The 16,146-nt window shown below is 38.2% G+C and overlaps 1 protein-coding gene across 1 annotated transcript; it reads right to left on the reverse strand.

Moving 5' to 3' along the window:
* Positions 1-672: 672 nt before the first annotated feature.
* mrps27 (mitochondrial ribosomal protein S27) lies at positions 673-12,540 on the reverse strand. Its single transcript, XM_073465449.1, has 11 exons — positions 12,457-12,540; positions 12,086-12,163; positions 10,432-10,502; positions 10,269-10,327; positions 9,550-9,664; positions 8,941-9,019; positions 7,550-7,665; positions 7,301-7,403; positions 7,033-7,169; positions 3,487-3,648; positions 673-1,156 (listed from the first exon to the last, which is right to left on the reverse strand). The coding sequence occupies exons 1-11, from the start codon at positions 12,527-12,529 to the stop codon at positions 908-910; spliced, it is 1,242 nt and encodes a 413-aa protein (XP_073321550.1). The 5' UTR covers positions 12,530-12,540; the 3' UTR covers positions 673-907.
* Positions 12,541-16,146: the final 3,606 nt, after the last annotated feature.

Below are 16,146 nucleotides of genomic sequence, written 5' to 3' on the forward strand. Positions count from 1 at the left end.
TTTGTGCCGCTCATTCATCCTGGCCTGCATACCAGGCTGGTTTCCCAAGATCATGCTCTGAATACTGAATAGCTGCAACATAATGTGGAGTGAATGCATTATGTGCACTACCACAACAGCATTTTCTCCTCCAAAGATCTATTATCTTATCTTTCCACGCAGACAAAACAACCCAGGCTTTACTCTGTTTGTCAGTCAACGTGTAGTCCTCGTGTATCAGCTGATGCTGCAGTCTCATGTTGATATTTTTATTTTCGACAAACAGCAAAGTGCACGTTGTTTCTATTCTTACAGTTATCAGGATCTACACAGCATGAGATATGTGTTCCTCTGTGAGCGGAAAGGTTTCTGGTCATAAATATATTCCTTTCCATGCAAATAATTTCTCTAGATTGGTTATCAGCAAACTCCTCTGTGCAATACTCCTTTCAATCCCCTGTGAGAAAACTTCCAAAGATGCTTTTGACAGGCACACATACACACACACACACACAAGTGCAGGCAGAGAGGAAAGGGAGTGGGAGGATGTGATCTTTCTCCAGCTTTCCCAACTTTCTGCTTACATGAGTTCACCCGACTGTCAGGCTTAACAATTGATGTGTGCATACGTTCCAATAAGGATATCATCCCACAGGCCACAGCAGAAGGCAATACATTTTTTTTGACAATATATTTAGTTTTGCCCTTTTTAATTCAATTAAAACAGAGCAACACTTATCACATGAGCACACAATAATTAACAAATACAAAAGTAATAACGACACAAGCAGATGTTATGTTGACAATGTTGATATTTTCAAAATTTAAGTGACATAAAACTCAATTTATCTCCTTAGTATACACAATTTTAATGTACATACTCGATGGACAGTTCAGTGATCTTGATTCAGCTCAATCCTGACAGTCTCTACGCCTGCTGAGCTGCAGCCTTGGCGGCTAACCTCTCCCGTTTCTCCTGCTCGGCCTTCTCCCTCATCTCCTTCTCTCTCTGGATCAGCTGTTTCCTTTCGGACTCCCAGCCCTGCACCCGGCTTACGTACTGCTCAACGTCGAGTTTCTCCGCAGCTGCCAGGTTCTGCTGGGCCAGAGCGGTCACTAAAGCCTTGAAGGAGGCAGAGTCCACTTTGCCCTGAGACTCCAGCTGGCTGCTCAGTTCCTGAATAAGGAGGGAAACAAAAACACGTTGAAGCGTCCAACAGTGACTTCATCACTTCATGTAAATGAGTTGGGTGAAACCCTCCAAACCAGTGAACTCTATTCAATACATTTCAAACACGTTCAAGCTGCTTTTAAAACACTCTTCAATCCCCAAATGAGACAGATTATTTTCAGTTAAAGTCTGTAAAAATCATTCAAGGGTAAATTCATCAGAAAAATACATTTTGTCATTATCTATTCACTCCTATGCCAATGGAAAGTCAGGTACGAAAAAGGTGTAATCTTTGAATCAATAGCTGAAGTAGATGGGGTTTTAAAACATTAAAAAAACTACTGGGGAAAAAAAACAAAAACAAAACAAAAAAAAAACATAATGGCTCCATTGGCGTAATCTAAGTCTCTGTAAACCCTGAGATCCCAAATTGATTAGAAAAGTTGTTATTTACGATCGATCTCATGCACCCACTTCAGACGGGGTGCAATCTAACACTTTTCACTCAGCAGCTAGAGTAAAGATTTTGGCTTTAAAAAGGGCGCAATTAAAGCCATTTCAAATCACTTTGGGATCTTGAGGCTTCTGGAGGCTTGTATTACGCTGCTTGACTTGTCTGGAGCCATTTTATGTTTTGTTTTGCTTTGTATTTTTTTTTTTGCTGTTCTGCTGTGAAGCACCAGAAATGTTTAGTTGACAACAAAACCATAACCAACTCTCTACCTGCATGGTGGTCATTTGTGTTGCTTTGAGAAGTTCGGGTGTCAAAAAGGCACAAGTGAACCTGAATTGACTTATTAAATATAGAAACATAACTGCTATAAATCACAAAGTTTAGACCTGTGTATCTGCATAAGATGTGTACGCCAAACTATGAACACAAAATACATTCTAGCCTGTTTAATAAAGCTGTAGTTCATGTGGGATAGCAATGGACTGCACTGACCAGACACTGAGCAACAGGTGGTTGTAATATGTCAAGAAACACATCACAGTGCCAACAAAAGGGAGAAGGACGAAGACAGCTTGCTAGTAAACATGAATGAAAATGGTTTTTGAGGAAGGAAATGCTCTCAACATGTTTGTAGTACCTCGAGGACATGCACTATGCATCTTGGTGACTAACACTGAACGTAAACAGAAACGTTTTACAGGAAATCTCCTCAGAGCTGTGTGGGGAAACAGTTGGGCCGCCCCCTTAAATTTATTTATTCTATCATTAGTCGGACAGCCATCAATGAAACCATCTCAGTCAAATCATCAACTGGTCATTTAAAACAAATTCCCCCTGCATGACAAAACAGTGACACAGTTGACGTGCATGAACGCTGCGCCTTAGGCTACAATGTTTTGTCACATGAACTGACAACAATCTCACTGATGCTAAATTGTATAAAACAGACCTTTGGTTTTTAGATTTTCATTCTTTCCCTATTTTACTTGCAACAGATAAACAATTCTACCGAAGCCCTAAAGGGCCATGCATTCATACATTTTATTTCCTCCGTTTTCCCGTGATAACGAGTTAATTGCATTTGTTGTCTCGAGATCTCGAGTTATTATCTGGAAATAACAACTGCCGTTTTCTCGAGATAACGAGATCATTTTCTCGAGATCTCGAGATAACGAAACTTTGTTTTCCGAGATAACGATATAATTAATTCGAGATCTCCTCATTAGAAGGGATTTTAAATTAAAATTTAAAATTAAAAATGATGTTTCCTGCAATGATTTAATATACTACACTATCGTTTCGTTATCTCAAGATCTCGAGAAAATTATCCCATTATCTCGGGAAAACAAAGTTTTGTTATCTCGAGAAAATGATCTCGTTATCTCGGGAAAACGGCAGTTGTTATTTCGAGATAATAACCTGAGATCTCGAGAAAACAAATGAAATTAACTCGTTATCACGGGAAAACGGAGGAAATAAAATGTATGAATGCATGGCCCTTTAGGGCTTCCGTACAATTCAATACAATGAGCAGCATATCTTAATTCATTTTTGGTCAGAGTTATTAACTAATTAAATTCATGATTTTTTTATTAAAAACCCTTAATATGCTGCCCAATAGCCACTTTTAAATTTTTTTTTTGCATGGACACATTTACTGTGAATGTGCAAGTGCACTAGAATTATCAACACTATATTCCGTTTTGTCATCATAACAATTAACAAAATGTAACAAATCAAAATACCCCCGTATGATACACCCACTCAGGTTTTACACAGACAATCCTGAATAACAACTCCGTCATGACAGGAAACACTGTTAATCATGTGAAACAAAACTGACATAAAATCTGTTGTCATTGCAAAAACAACAAACACCCACCTTGAATCTTTCAACATATTGAGGCAGCTTAGCCTGCTCAGCCTGATCATCCTCATCTACGGCGTCTTCTTTCTTGTCCTCCTCACCTGCCGACTCATCTCCAGATGAATCCGAGTCTGAGGTAGAAGACAGCTCCTGCAGCAAGTCGTTCATGTAGCCAAGCTGAAAGATAATAAAGTCCAAGTTAAGTTTTTTTAGTAGGTTAGCAATATCAATATTCTGAAACAGCTGTTACTACCAGAAATGTTTTTTTTTGTGTGTGTATCAAATTATTCAAGACTGCCATTGCTGAAATGTGCAACCATTATTTAATAACCAACTGCACTTCTGTAGAGGCATCATGTACGAGAGTTCTTTAAAATGATGAATAAGTCTAATAAGTGAGTACACCATTATCTGTATCTGTTCAGCAAACTAAATTATCTGTATCCATATCCATACTCAGAATAGGTGGGTCTTAAATCGGACATAAAGCAGGACTATCCAGGTTAATTTAAACTGGCAATAGACAACTTTTTTGCAATCTGTAGTAAATACTGATTGCAGAGCAATGGCTGTAGAAAAATGACACCATCAGAGTATAGATTGGTTCCCTATGAATTACGGCACAAAGGAAGTGCGTCTGTCATCGCACAACCAAAACAGGAAGAGGCACTGTTTTCCCCGGTAGCTATCCTCAGGTGAAGGCGGAACAAGTGGAATAACTAAAATAAAGGAAAAACATAGAGGAACCTTGTTGATGGAGGCAAAGAAGGCCGGGAGGGAGAGTGATAGAAACAATAGTGAACGGACGGGCAATCACTCAATGGAGAGCGCTCCGGTTGTTGTGTGAATGATATGCTTCCTCAACTGTTCTCCTCACCTCTGGGTCTCAAGCTGGTTCAAACCTGGCTTCCTACAAGATCAGTAAGTAACAGAATTTTGGGGTTTCTTTGTCAGATTGGGGTTATTACAGTTGTTTTCTTCCTTTGGACAGCAGTCAGGACAACGCTGTGTTTGCAACAGCACCACCAATAGTAATACCACAGGGAAACGCCAGGAGGGGTGAAGGTTGAACAGTTGTCCATTTCCATTTTAAGCCTGAAATGGATAGGGGTTGATTGGAAGTTGTTGTTGTTTTTATATCTTGGGGAATTGTTTACAGAACAGCCTCAGAATTAAGATTCAGATCACTAGATTAAGAGAACTATTTACAGAACGAGTTTTTATACACTTTTATACACCCAATTTGTTAAAGAGGACCAATTAGAGGGTGGGTGGTTTTCATTTCTAATCTAATGTTTATTTTTATTTCATGTTGTTTATGTCTCGATTCCCAGATATGTCTTTATATGCGAGTGTTTCTGTTTCAAGAAATATAAAACTGGACATGTTTGTACTTTCAAATGCTGTGTAAATAAGACGTGATGCCCAAATAAAACAAATATGTTAAAGAAAATAAAACAACTAAAAAACGCGACCTATTTTTAAAAAACTGTTTAAGAAGATCCAGTTCCATGTAAAAGATTACAGAACAGACATGTCATGATGAAAGAGGCCGAACACGTCACTTGACAACTCCTCTCTTAATCTTCGGAAGAGGTAAGATTAACTGTGACCTGAGGCGGCAGACACCAGCACCTCCATTTCAGATGTGATATTTCCTCTATGTCCTACGGTGATTATCTGCTCTGTCTACATTATTGCTGTACGGCCGTCTGACACAGGCCATTTAGTTCCTGTTGCAGCGATTCTCATAGACATCCTCGGTGCTCCAGGCTCTTCAAAATCTCATTAGATGTGGACAAAGCCGAACTATTGAACTGGACAGCACAGGCCGGATTAGAGGCACAACACCCGACTGTGTGCGTGTGCATATATGTTAAAATGACAACAATATGACAGCGTGTGTCTTTCATCTCAGCAGATCAATGAAAACCATTTGTGTCACACACACTCCACCTGGAAAGTAACAACAGTCTCTGTTCTGTGTGTGTGTTTAATGTTGTGTTGTTAATAATTCTGCTGTGTGACTCAGTGCCATGCTGAAAAGACTTTTTTACTTTAAACATAGAATTATATCTGAAAGAAATTTGAATCCAAATTTTGAATCAGTGCTGTGAGAAAGATGTTGGTTTGACGTCAAACTCTCAGTCAGTGAAGAACATCGACAAAAAAAGGCCAAATGATTGCAGGGACAGATGCTGTCTGGAACATTATTTGTTATATTTCTTTATCTTGTATTTGTGTGATGGATATAATGAGAATCAGTTAGCCCTTAAACTGCCAATAGACAAGTATTTTGCCTTAACGTATCATTATGAAGTAAATTGCACACTGTAATGGCTACAGAACAAAAACACCACCAGGGTTTCGATTAGTTCCCCATTAGTCTCACTTTTACTGTGCTCTTAAGAAAATTAAGCTGGCTGGCAGCCTGGCAACATTTCTATTTGCTTTCACGTCTCCATTATAGACTAAATGAACAAATAAACTCACGTTTGCAGTTGCTACTCTGAGGAAAACACAGCCAAAAATAAAAAGGGGAATGTTTATGTCTTTTCTCGCTTGTTTAATCACTCTTGGATATTCTTGTTTATATTGGTTTTTTATTTTGTTTTATTTCTCTGTGATTGCCTGGGTCTCATTTTTGGAAGAAATAAAGTGTATTATGATTATTATGATTATTTTTTTTTTTATTTCCATCAAAAAGAGCCACTCCAAAGCCACTGGAGACTTTTGGTCCATGTTTTCTCTGGTTATGTGATATAATATGATTTTCTGTGAAATATCATGTCTTATATCTCGATTTCTAGTAGCAGTTCTATTTCTAATAGAAATACATACAGTATATATAGCTGTCACATATTATAGTTTAATGTACACATTTGTTTTTTACCTACTCTTATTTCTTATTGTCTTCTCTGTTTCCCCTCGGGGATCAACAATTTATTTCTGATTCTGAGAATTAGGGATGCAAGTTTCATTCTCTTGATGCCAATCCCAAAACTACAACTCAGATTATCTGTTGATACTGAGTACATGATGCTGGGGGTTACTGTGCTACTAAATATTGAGTTGCCAGCCCTCTGTAACTTAATGATTGTAAGTGAGAACAGAAAGGGATTAAGTTAACGATGACACCAATAAGGAATGTAATGTATTTAATGGGGAAACTTGATCTGCTTAATAAGGTCAACATTGGCCCCGATCGAAGCATTTCTACCCTTTTTCATGTCGTCTATTGGTGTTTTCACCACTGCGAAATACCACCTTAATAAACCTTGATAATAAACATATATCTGCAGGCAGGACAGCTGTTTTTGATTGCATTAGATGTTATAGGTGTACCTATTAAAGCAGCCACTAAGTGTATATATTGTTCATGATAAACTTTTGTCTATGCCCATACCTAGAACCCCATTACGAAGACTGGCCTTTTGAGCAGTAAATGATAAATATCTTTACAATTAACATGAACTTTAAACTTTTACGCTAAAAGGTTACTTTGCTCAGCTGATTTTTTTGTGCGTATGATGACCACATACATGCACACAAGGTTCTTACTGTGTCTTTGGACAGCTTGACATCACCAGAAGCAGCTCTCTCCATGACAGCCAGCGCTCGCTCCATATAGCCACGACCCCAGAAGAGAGGCATCCCTTTGAAGACGGCATGTATGCCCTTTAACATTTCCACCTTTCCTGGAAGGAGAATGAGATGGAGAAGGAGGAGGAGGAGGAGGAGGAGGATAAATTAGACAAGCAGCCTAATGAAAGACCACTGGATGAATCAATCAAAGCAACACTGTGGGGGAAGAGACTCAAACACACACCTAGGAGAGCATTGCCGAGTAGCTGAGCGTTGAGGCCTACAGTGTTGTTTTGCATCATTCCACAGATGAGCAGTGATGCTCCCAGCGCCCGCTCCTCTGACACCTGAACACAGAGAGGAACAAGTGTGAGTGTAAGTTGATGACTTCAGTGCAGAGTCTGTCTTAATGTACTGTATAAGCATAAGTATATTCTGGCATCATTTGGTTTCATAACACCTCCCGTGTTGCTGCTGCTGCTGATTCACTCACAGTGAGTTGTGGTCTGGCTGCGAGGTAAGTGCCCAGAGCATACAGAGACAGGATCTGTGTGGATGGAAGGTCGAACGCCTCCTGAAGCATCACCTCTTCAACCACAGAGCATGCACCTGTACAAGTACAATAAAAACATTACTTTGCATAATTAATAGTCGATAAATATCATTTCTTGTGTTTCATGTTACTTATAGGAACATGAAAGTCTCTTTGTTTAAGTTCTCCTTATTGGTCCACTCAGCTGTTTTCATCTAAAGACATTTCTGATTCTCTAAAAGAGTGGAAACTTGGGTGACAATTAAATCAAATGTTTCATGTACATCGCTAGGGCTGCATTTTGTTGTTATTGACACACCAACTTTTCTACCTCAGCCAAGCATAACATTTTTTTCAGATTTCTGATGTTTTCACTCAGGTTTTTTATGTTCCTACTGAAAACAAGTCACAAAAATCTATTATTTAATTTTCAAAAAGGCAAAAAAATCCCTAAAAAAAAGCTGGGTCCTGTTGTTATTAGAAAATGTGATGTAAGAGCAGCATTTCCTCTAACTGTTTTGTAGCAGTGGTGATAGGGGGTAATTATTTTTTATTTTGTTGAGCAATCATCCCTGTTGGTCTTAGTTTGGTTCTCGTGCTACAGTAAATGATTTCAGCACTATTGTTTATATTTTGTTATTTTGATCAGGATTAAAGGCCTTCTTCTATATAGTGAGACTGCTTGTTTGTGTTTTTTATTTTGTTATGTAGATTACAATATTCAACTTTCCATTTTATCTAGCTGTGGTGGTAATGTTCTTACAGTGGTGGTTCAACACGCCCGAAAGAATGTAGAGGAAACACTTAAGAAGTAGTGCATTTGTCAGGGACTGTTTTTGGCTGCAGCTTTAAACAGATTTGGTTCTGCTAGTGAGTATTTACAGCAGCATTGACTTGATTGACTTGAGTTTGGGCTCACTGATGTGTATTTAATAGCGTTTTAACAATAATGTTGCTCTACAGCATAGATGAATTAAGATATGTCTGGTTTTAGTTACTCAGGCAGCACACGATCCATTATTTCAACATGCAACTGAAAACATTGGTATGCTAACGATGTAAAATTATGCCAACTTCACCGGTTGAAAAAACACATGAACTGTTTAGTCTAATCTTATTACGGAAAAATAATGTGGCTTCCTCTGCACTCCGTCTCTTGCAAACAAGGAAATAAAGTGTTTGAAATCTGATTTTGGTGATTTGACAGACAGCCTGTTCACACACCTGGCAAAAGGCAAAGTCAACAAGAATGTGTTTTGAAACCTGCAGGGGTTTTATGTCATCTCAGTCCATCTGAACCTATTTTTTCATTTCAAATGTTTGATTGAAAACATGCGCTGGAAAATACTTACTTTTAAAGTCTCCATCCTTAATGTAAGAATCTATTAGCAGGTTGAAGGTGAAGTCGTCTGGGAATATTCCATACTGGACCTGCACACAAACACACACACACACACACACGTTATCACGTGTATAGCATAAACTGTTTATCCTACATGATTTGGTAAAAACGGTGTACAGCAGACTGTCGATCCCAAATGCATCGAGAACTCTAATCCTGCATGGACATGACATCAAAACAACAACAGACACTGACCGAGCATGCTCTGTTTTACCTCACTGTAAACACGTCAGTGGTTAGCGTACCTCTCCACTTTTAAAATAATGTATTGATTCGCAGATACTACAACTCATTTAGGAGCAGTACACATGCTGGGCTGAAAATGTCAAACATGTACGATGTTGTTCAAGCTGCTAACATCCGTTTTGAATCTGAGTGGTTAAGATTGGATCTGTGATTGCTCACACTGACAGATAAGTGCAGCTAACAGAGGCCTCTAACCACATTTCCTCTCTGATTATGAAGATGAGCTTCCTTTACCTTGACCAAAGAGTCTTCTAATTTTAAACCAGTTTTTTGTTTTAAAAATAAAATGAAGGGACAATAATCTGTTGTGTACCTTGTTCTTAAGTGTGTACAGGGCCTTCTCCGTGGCTCCGTATTTTAGACACTGTCTGATCCAGCTGTGAACAGTCCAGTCTCTCAGGTACCAACAGTTCGGACTGTGACGAAACCTGGAGGAATAAAAAACTGTTTTTTCTTTTCTTATACAGTACATCCAGCACAGGTCTGCTTTATAAATGTGAAAGATAAAATCATATGAAAGATGTGAGGAGGAGACATGTGACCACATTTTCAGTTACATGAGTCTGTGGTAAACTATCAGTTGCTGAATCACCAGAAGAGCAAAGATCAAGTTTGGCTTGCTGAAGAATCAGCATGAATAACTATAATACAAGATTCCAGACACATCAAAAACATTTGAATGTATCAAAAATAATCATTTGTATTTTCAAACTTCCCAAGGTGTAAAGATAGTTTACTCTTCAACTGTAGTGAAAATAAATGCGGCCTCAACAAGGGTGCGATTGAGAAATATACTAAATCTTGTAATCTCAAGAATGGGTGCAGATTCCAGAGGAGGGAGTAAACAGGAAAAATCTGGAGTTGCCCCGAACAAAGAAAAGCATGTGACTGAACAAAAACCAAAACAGACAAACCAAACAGACAATTCATTCCAAGAAAAGCACAAAAGTTGATACCACAGAGAACCAAGGAAGCAGCGGACATGCGACACAGAAATGAAGATGGAGAAAGAGTAAAAATGATTCCTCTTACTTGTAGAGGTAGTACTCCGCTTGATCAATCTCTTCTCGAGATGAAATGTTGTCAACAAACTGAAACACAAACAGAAAATATAAATAGATACTGAACACTTTATTTCTACTGCCATTAAGGGTTGAAATAAAATACAGCCTATCTGAATCTAGATTCAGCTTACCCGTGACACAGTCAGAGAGCTTACTGGGAAATTCCTTTCATATGTCGTGTCCATAATGGTGGCCAGCGTAGCTGTGGGTTAGAAAAACAAAACGAAACAACACACATCAATAAGACGTTATAACAGTGTATAACGAAACAAACTATTGAGAATGTCTTTGACAGTATACACCTGCCTTGGACGTAACAGCACCATTGAAAAATGTTTGATTATGTCATCAAATGTTTCACCGTCAGTTGTGATTTATTTTACATTTTCAAACTGAAGTATGATTGATTTTTATTTAATTTAATACATGGTGAGGCGTGTGTCATTATATCAACGCTACTGAACAGTTAACAATCGGTCCACCGTGATGCTGAAGTTTAACACTGCCACCCTGTGTTGACAGAGTGCACTTACACTACACTACACTACTACAAATTGCTGCAAACAGCTACAGTATGTACCCTGCAATCCATCATCTGGACGTGGATATGTCAGCAACACACAATTTTAATACCAGCGGTATAACAAGACTTGGGTTTAAGCGTCGACATCCACACGATACTTTCTTGATAACTTACTTTGAGGAGTATAAATCTTGACTTCATTGTTTAATTTAGTCTTTAAACAAAATTAAACACACAACACTAACATCTTCAAGAAACTGAAACAAGTCCAGTTGCCTATGATAGCACTTAAAAAATACTTAAGGGGCTCCTTGAAACTTTTGTGTGGTGCTGGAAGCCGGTCGTTAGTTTATGTTAGCAGACTCCATTTCTAAACTAATGTTAGCTACTGTTGCTTTCTGCAGATCAAAGCACTGAGACGAGGTACTCGAGAACGTGCATAAAGTCGCATCCGTTGTACGATCATGGAAAATCCTACTCGAGTCCTTCATAAAGAAATCTTAAACAACTTCAACAAATCGTCCACAGGCTTGTGTAGGCAACCGAGAGAGACAGAGAGGGTTTCATTTTTCGTGTCAGGTCGTGTCAGAAATCTGCTCACAAGACAATGCAGCCAATAAAGGAGTGTTTTATACGTGTAAATTGCTAAAAAGTGTCACATAGATGCACTTTATCAGAACTTTAGCTAAAAATACAATATAAAAATTGGCAAAATCACGATTTAAATCAGGAAATATCTTCTCAAGGAAAAAACACAACTAAGACTCTGATCAGTCATTCATTGCCAACTTTTGTAACTTGACAGATGTCAACACATTGCATTTCAGTCTGTACCCCAAAAGTACTGAAGTTTGACATCCAGTCATAGCTTGAGCTTTACAGGTTCATACTTTGAGTATAAACTGTTTTCAGTTTGGATCCTTCAGTCTGCAGCCTTCAGTGTCTTTCATCCATTTTCTATATCTGTTTATCTTGTGCAAGAATCAGCCTGAAAGTCTATACCATGTATAGGCACAAAACAAGTATACAGACATTCGCATTTACATTCATAACTATAAGGAAAGCGTTTGTACCCTTCTTCAACTCAGTTACATTTAATAAGTAAGGATTAAATTGAGGAATAGTGACGACCTCTATATGGACTAGGTAGCAAAATGGGTTTCCCCTGGAATATGCACAACATCCTGCCTCTAGATATTATTAGCTAAACTATTCAATAAATGTGTTATGTGAATATTAGCATGACCAGTATGGACTCTTACCCAGGTTGTGAGGATCTTTCTGTCTTGCCTCCCACACTTTGGTATCTGTGTAAGCTGCTGAGAGGAGCCATCTTCTGGCTGTGAAGACAAACAGTCAACCAGGTCATGTAAATACATATTAACGTTTATAAGCTGGTTAGTATTACTATGAGACACCAGAACGACAGTAATGTGTGTTGAAATCATGGTTATGCAGGTATCCCGTTAAAGAAGCTACATTCAGTTAGCTAATAACATGAACTGGGGACATTAGCTCTTCCTCTCTAAACAGAAAAACGGAAAATGGAAGACAAATAAATAGAAGTTAAACAAAAAATATACAATAAAACTAAACTGTAATTTTCGCATGGCCACATGTAAGATGTGTTTACCTGCAAGAGACGGAGACAAACATTTAACTTTGACTGCTGCTGTCACACACCGCTTCAACACGGAGGCTGCCATTTTTGGACGATACCATTTCTTAGCGGGAGGCGGGGGGGTTCGATATTTCTGATATTCCTTCAAACTGCCGTAAGAGGGTTATACCAAAAGTGAGCTCTGGCAAACAAAACGGAAATCCTGTAATCCTGTATCTTTTTTAAAATTATTCCTTTGCACAGAAAAGGTATTTTCCTAATTATTCATGAATAACGAGAATTAAAAAATAAATAAATAAATAAATAAATAAATAAATAAATAAATAAAGTAGCTCTATTTTCAACAAAGACTAACAACTTGGGCTACATGACACACTGCAAATGTGAGAGCAAGGTGAGTCTAAACTTTATCAAGTCAATAAAGTTCAAATTTAAGCAAATTAATCTAATATATTGACCAGCCTTTTACTTAAAACGTAGAAATGATGAGATACAAGTCAAAATTATGTGAAAATGTTTACTTTTTATCTTATAATTTCATTTTTTGTGACTTTTTATCCCATAATTTTGACTTAAAAAAAAAAAACTAATTATTATGACTTTTGATCTCATAATTTATCTCATCACTTTGACTGTTTATCATCTAGTTGAACACTAGAGGGTGCTGTTTATATAAGAAGGACACCAGATAAACAGTGAATTAGAGGCGCAGCAGCCTCACTTGCCCTGTGGCACTGTGTTTAAAACCATAAAAAGCTCCAGTGTTGGTCGCTCAGCATCATGGATGACTGCTTTCTGAAGCTCCTCTGGACATTACGTTTGTCCAGTCATGTTTAAAAGATTTTAGACAATCCCTAAAATAGTAACACACTCCTCTAAATGAAGCAGGAGGGATGACAGCACCCTAACTTGGGAGCTGAGTTGTTGAGTGTAAACATGTGTTTATTTGTGCTGTTGTCCTCTCTGACCTCTCAGTGTTTTTGATTCTCCATTCAGTCTACAGGAGGAGAGCTCTCTGCTATAATTAAATTACAGTAAGCTCCTTGGCTGTGGCTCAAAGGAGGTGACAGGTTGAGACTGGGGTGGGACAGTTTTGTTAAACAAAACGTGGAAGAATTTTAGCACCATCTCGTTTTCTCACTCGCCAGCAAAACAGGAAGCTCTTACCCGAGCTGCACAAGAGAGAACTGACAGGAAGTAAACACATCTACATGCACAACTCTGGATACAGCTATCTTTTTAAGGAGTGAATGATATCTAATATTTTCTATTCATTGTTTGTCGTGATTTGTCGCTGCCCAACTTTGTCTTCTTGTTGTTGCAAAACTCGCTTTCCATCAAAAAATCCTATCTGAAGCTTCCTGCCACACTATTCTCCTCATCTAAAAAAGGTGGATGTGGTTCAGTGATGCAAAGAATTGAGAAGTATTCGTTTTCATTATCTCCGTTATGTGCATCCCCCTGTCTGCTTCCTTTGTATTTCACAGCCCCGGCACCATATGTTATAGGACAGAAATGTTTGAATCAGTACGTGAGAAAGGGCGACATGTGACACAAAAAATGCATTGCATTACATGATGACAAGTGATTTTGGTGTGGTAGCCTCTCTCAGCAATAAAAACAATATAGTGTACAGTTTCTGCATATGAAGCTCAACCCACAAGCTCATACAGCATACCTGTAATAGTAGAAAACCAAACAGATAGATAAATGTATGCGTTATGACATTAAGACGTCAGAGAATGTGTAAATTAAACCAAATGAGAAAAAGTTAAGATGATATTCTGGCTCAGTCGAAGTAAATCTGTGAATTTCTTTGACATGAAATACTTAAAAAGATTCCCTTCTTTGATTTGTATATATATCATATACATAAAAGTACATGTTGTATAGCATCACACTTGCAGTGAAAAAAAAAATGCAGTGCAGTAATGTGTCGACTTACATAACAAGCACATTTTGTAGGGAATGAAACAGGATGGGCACCACCCTGTAATGTACAACCTGACATCACCTTGTTTAACCTAAAATAAAAAGCAGTGCTACTCCAAGGAGATATTTGACTAAGCCAGTGGGTCTTGGGGGACAAATCATCACAAAAAAATAAAGAGTTCAAGGGCGTCACTTTGTGTTGAAAAGTGGTGGGGACATAGTGACTCAGACAAAAACAATATTAAAACAGTCTTCAACATATGTGATTTCAAGCAGTGTGATTGGGTGATCGTATGAGGTCAGAGGAGATGTTTGTGGGTGTAAAAATGATTGATTGATGGTGCATCAGAAAGCCAAAGTTTCGGCTGCTACAGAGGTGACAACACGAAAAGAGTCAGCATCTAATGCACGACAATGTTGACCACACAAGTAGCAGTCATCCATAAGCATCACATCACATCCTCAGATGCAACATCAAGGCAATGGAAAAACACCAACGCAGACTGATGGTTAACCTTGGTTTATAGTGTCATGTACATATTTGTCACCGGGTTAAACTGTTGCCATAACTGACTGCAGGTGATGATGGAGAGCATCAGGGAGAGTTTTGATTTTCTTGGAGTTATCTGCTGTAGAAGAAACATTCAGTTTTACGTCACTGTTTAAGGCCACCTGAATTGTGCTCATTGAGCGCACAGTAAAAAAAAAAAAACCCTCATATTGTATCCAAAATAAATGTCTTCAATAATTTGTTGAATTTTAAGTCAATCACAAGTTTTGTAGAAAGATTATAAAAGATATGCTTGCCTATGATTTGGTGAAAAGACATAGACAAACATATTTTGTCATTAGTTGGGTGCTTAAAATAATTAAATGATTGAATTATTAGATATCAAATCAATAAGTCTCAACAATTTTTGAAATACAGAAGTTTTTGCTCGTAAAACTCAGGACAGTTGCCTTGAATTTACAGTGTAAATGTGTAACATCAACTATATTTTAACGCTTTTTGTTCAGTTGCCTATAAATCCCACAGTTTGAAGCATTTTAATTATCTCTGTGTCGTACAACACACTGATTTATAAACTGTGATTTGTCCTTTTCCTATAGAGACACCTTCTTGTCATCTTGTCATGGTTATGGTAAATGTGTTGGCTTTTCATTGCAAAGCAGAACATCAACTGTTTCTCACTTCATGATTCATATTCCCATCAGACCGTGATTTACCTGTTCTCCTGTGTGCCTGTGCGATTTGATTCTCATGGTCTGTAAAGTTTCAGTTCATGAAAAACACGCAGGAGAGGTAGAGTTTCCTGAAACACCTTCTTTCGTTCGGCCTCCGAGCAGTGATCAGTTAGACACGATGTCCCTCAGAGATTGCACAATATGATGCTGCTGACGGTTCGTCTCTGAGCCCAGCGGTTGGGATTGAAACGTGTAGGTGAGGAAAGGAAAGGAGAGGAGGATGTGAGAACTTCCTCAAACTGTTTGCAGTTTCGCCCTGTAGGACACGGTGGTCGTCACTGGTAGAAAACGAGAAGCTGTTGTTCTGCATTTCATCTGACATGAAATGACTCAATGTTTACCTGAACTGGCACATTAATGTGAGGTATAAGGTGATTCTGTCGCCCATCAGTGTGGATTGAAATGCTCCAAACAATACATTTAATTATTTTTTTGCTCAGTTACTTCCTTGTAGTAATTAGATACATGTGAGATACCCCACATGATGCACTGAATGATAATGCACCTTCCTCTACTTTTTCCATG

Source organism: Pagrus major, chromosome 5 (assembly GCF_040436345.1).
Source record: "Pagrus major chromosome 5, Pma_NU_1.0".
Lineage (NCBI taxonomy): Eukaryota > Metazoa > Chordata > Actinopteri > Spariformes > Sparidae > Pagrus > Pagrus major.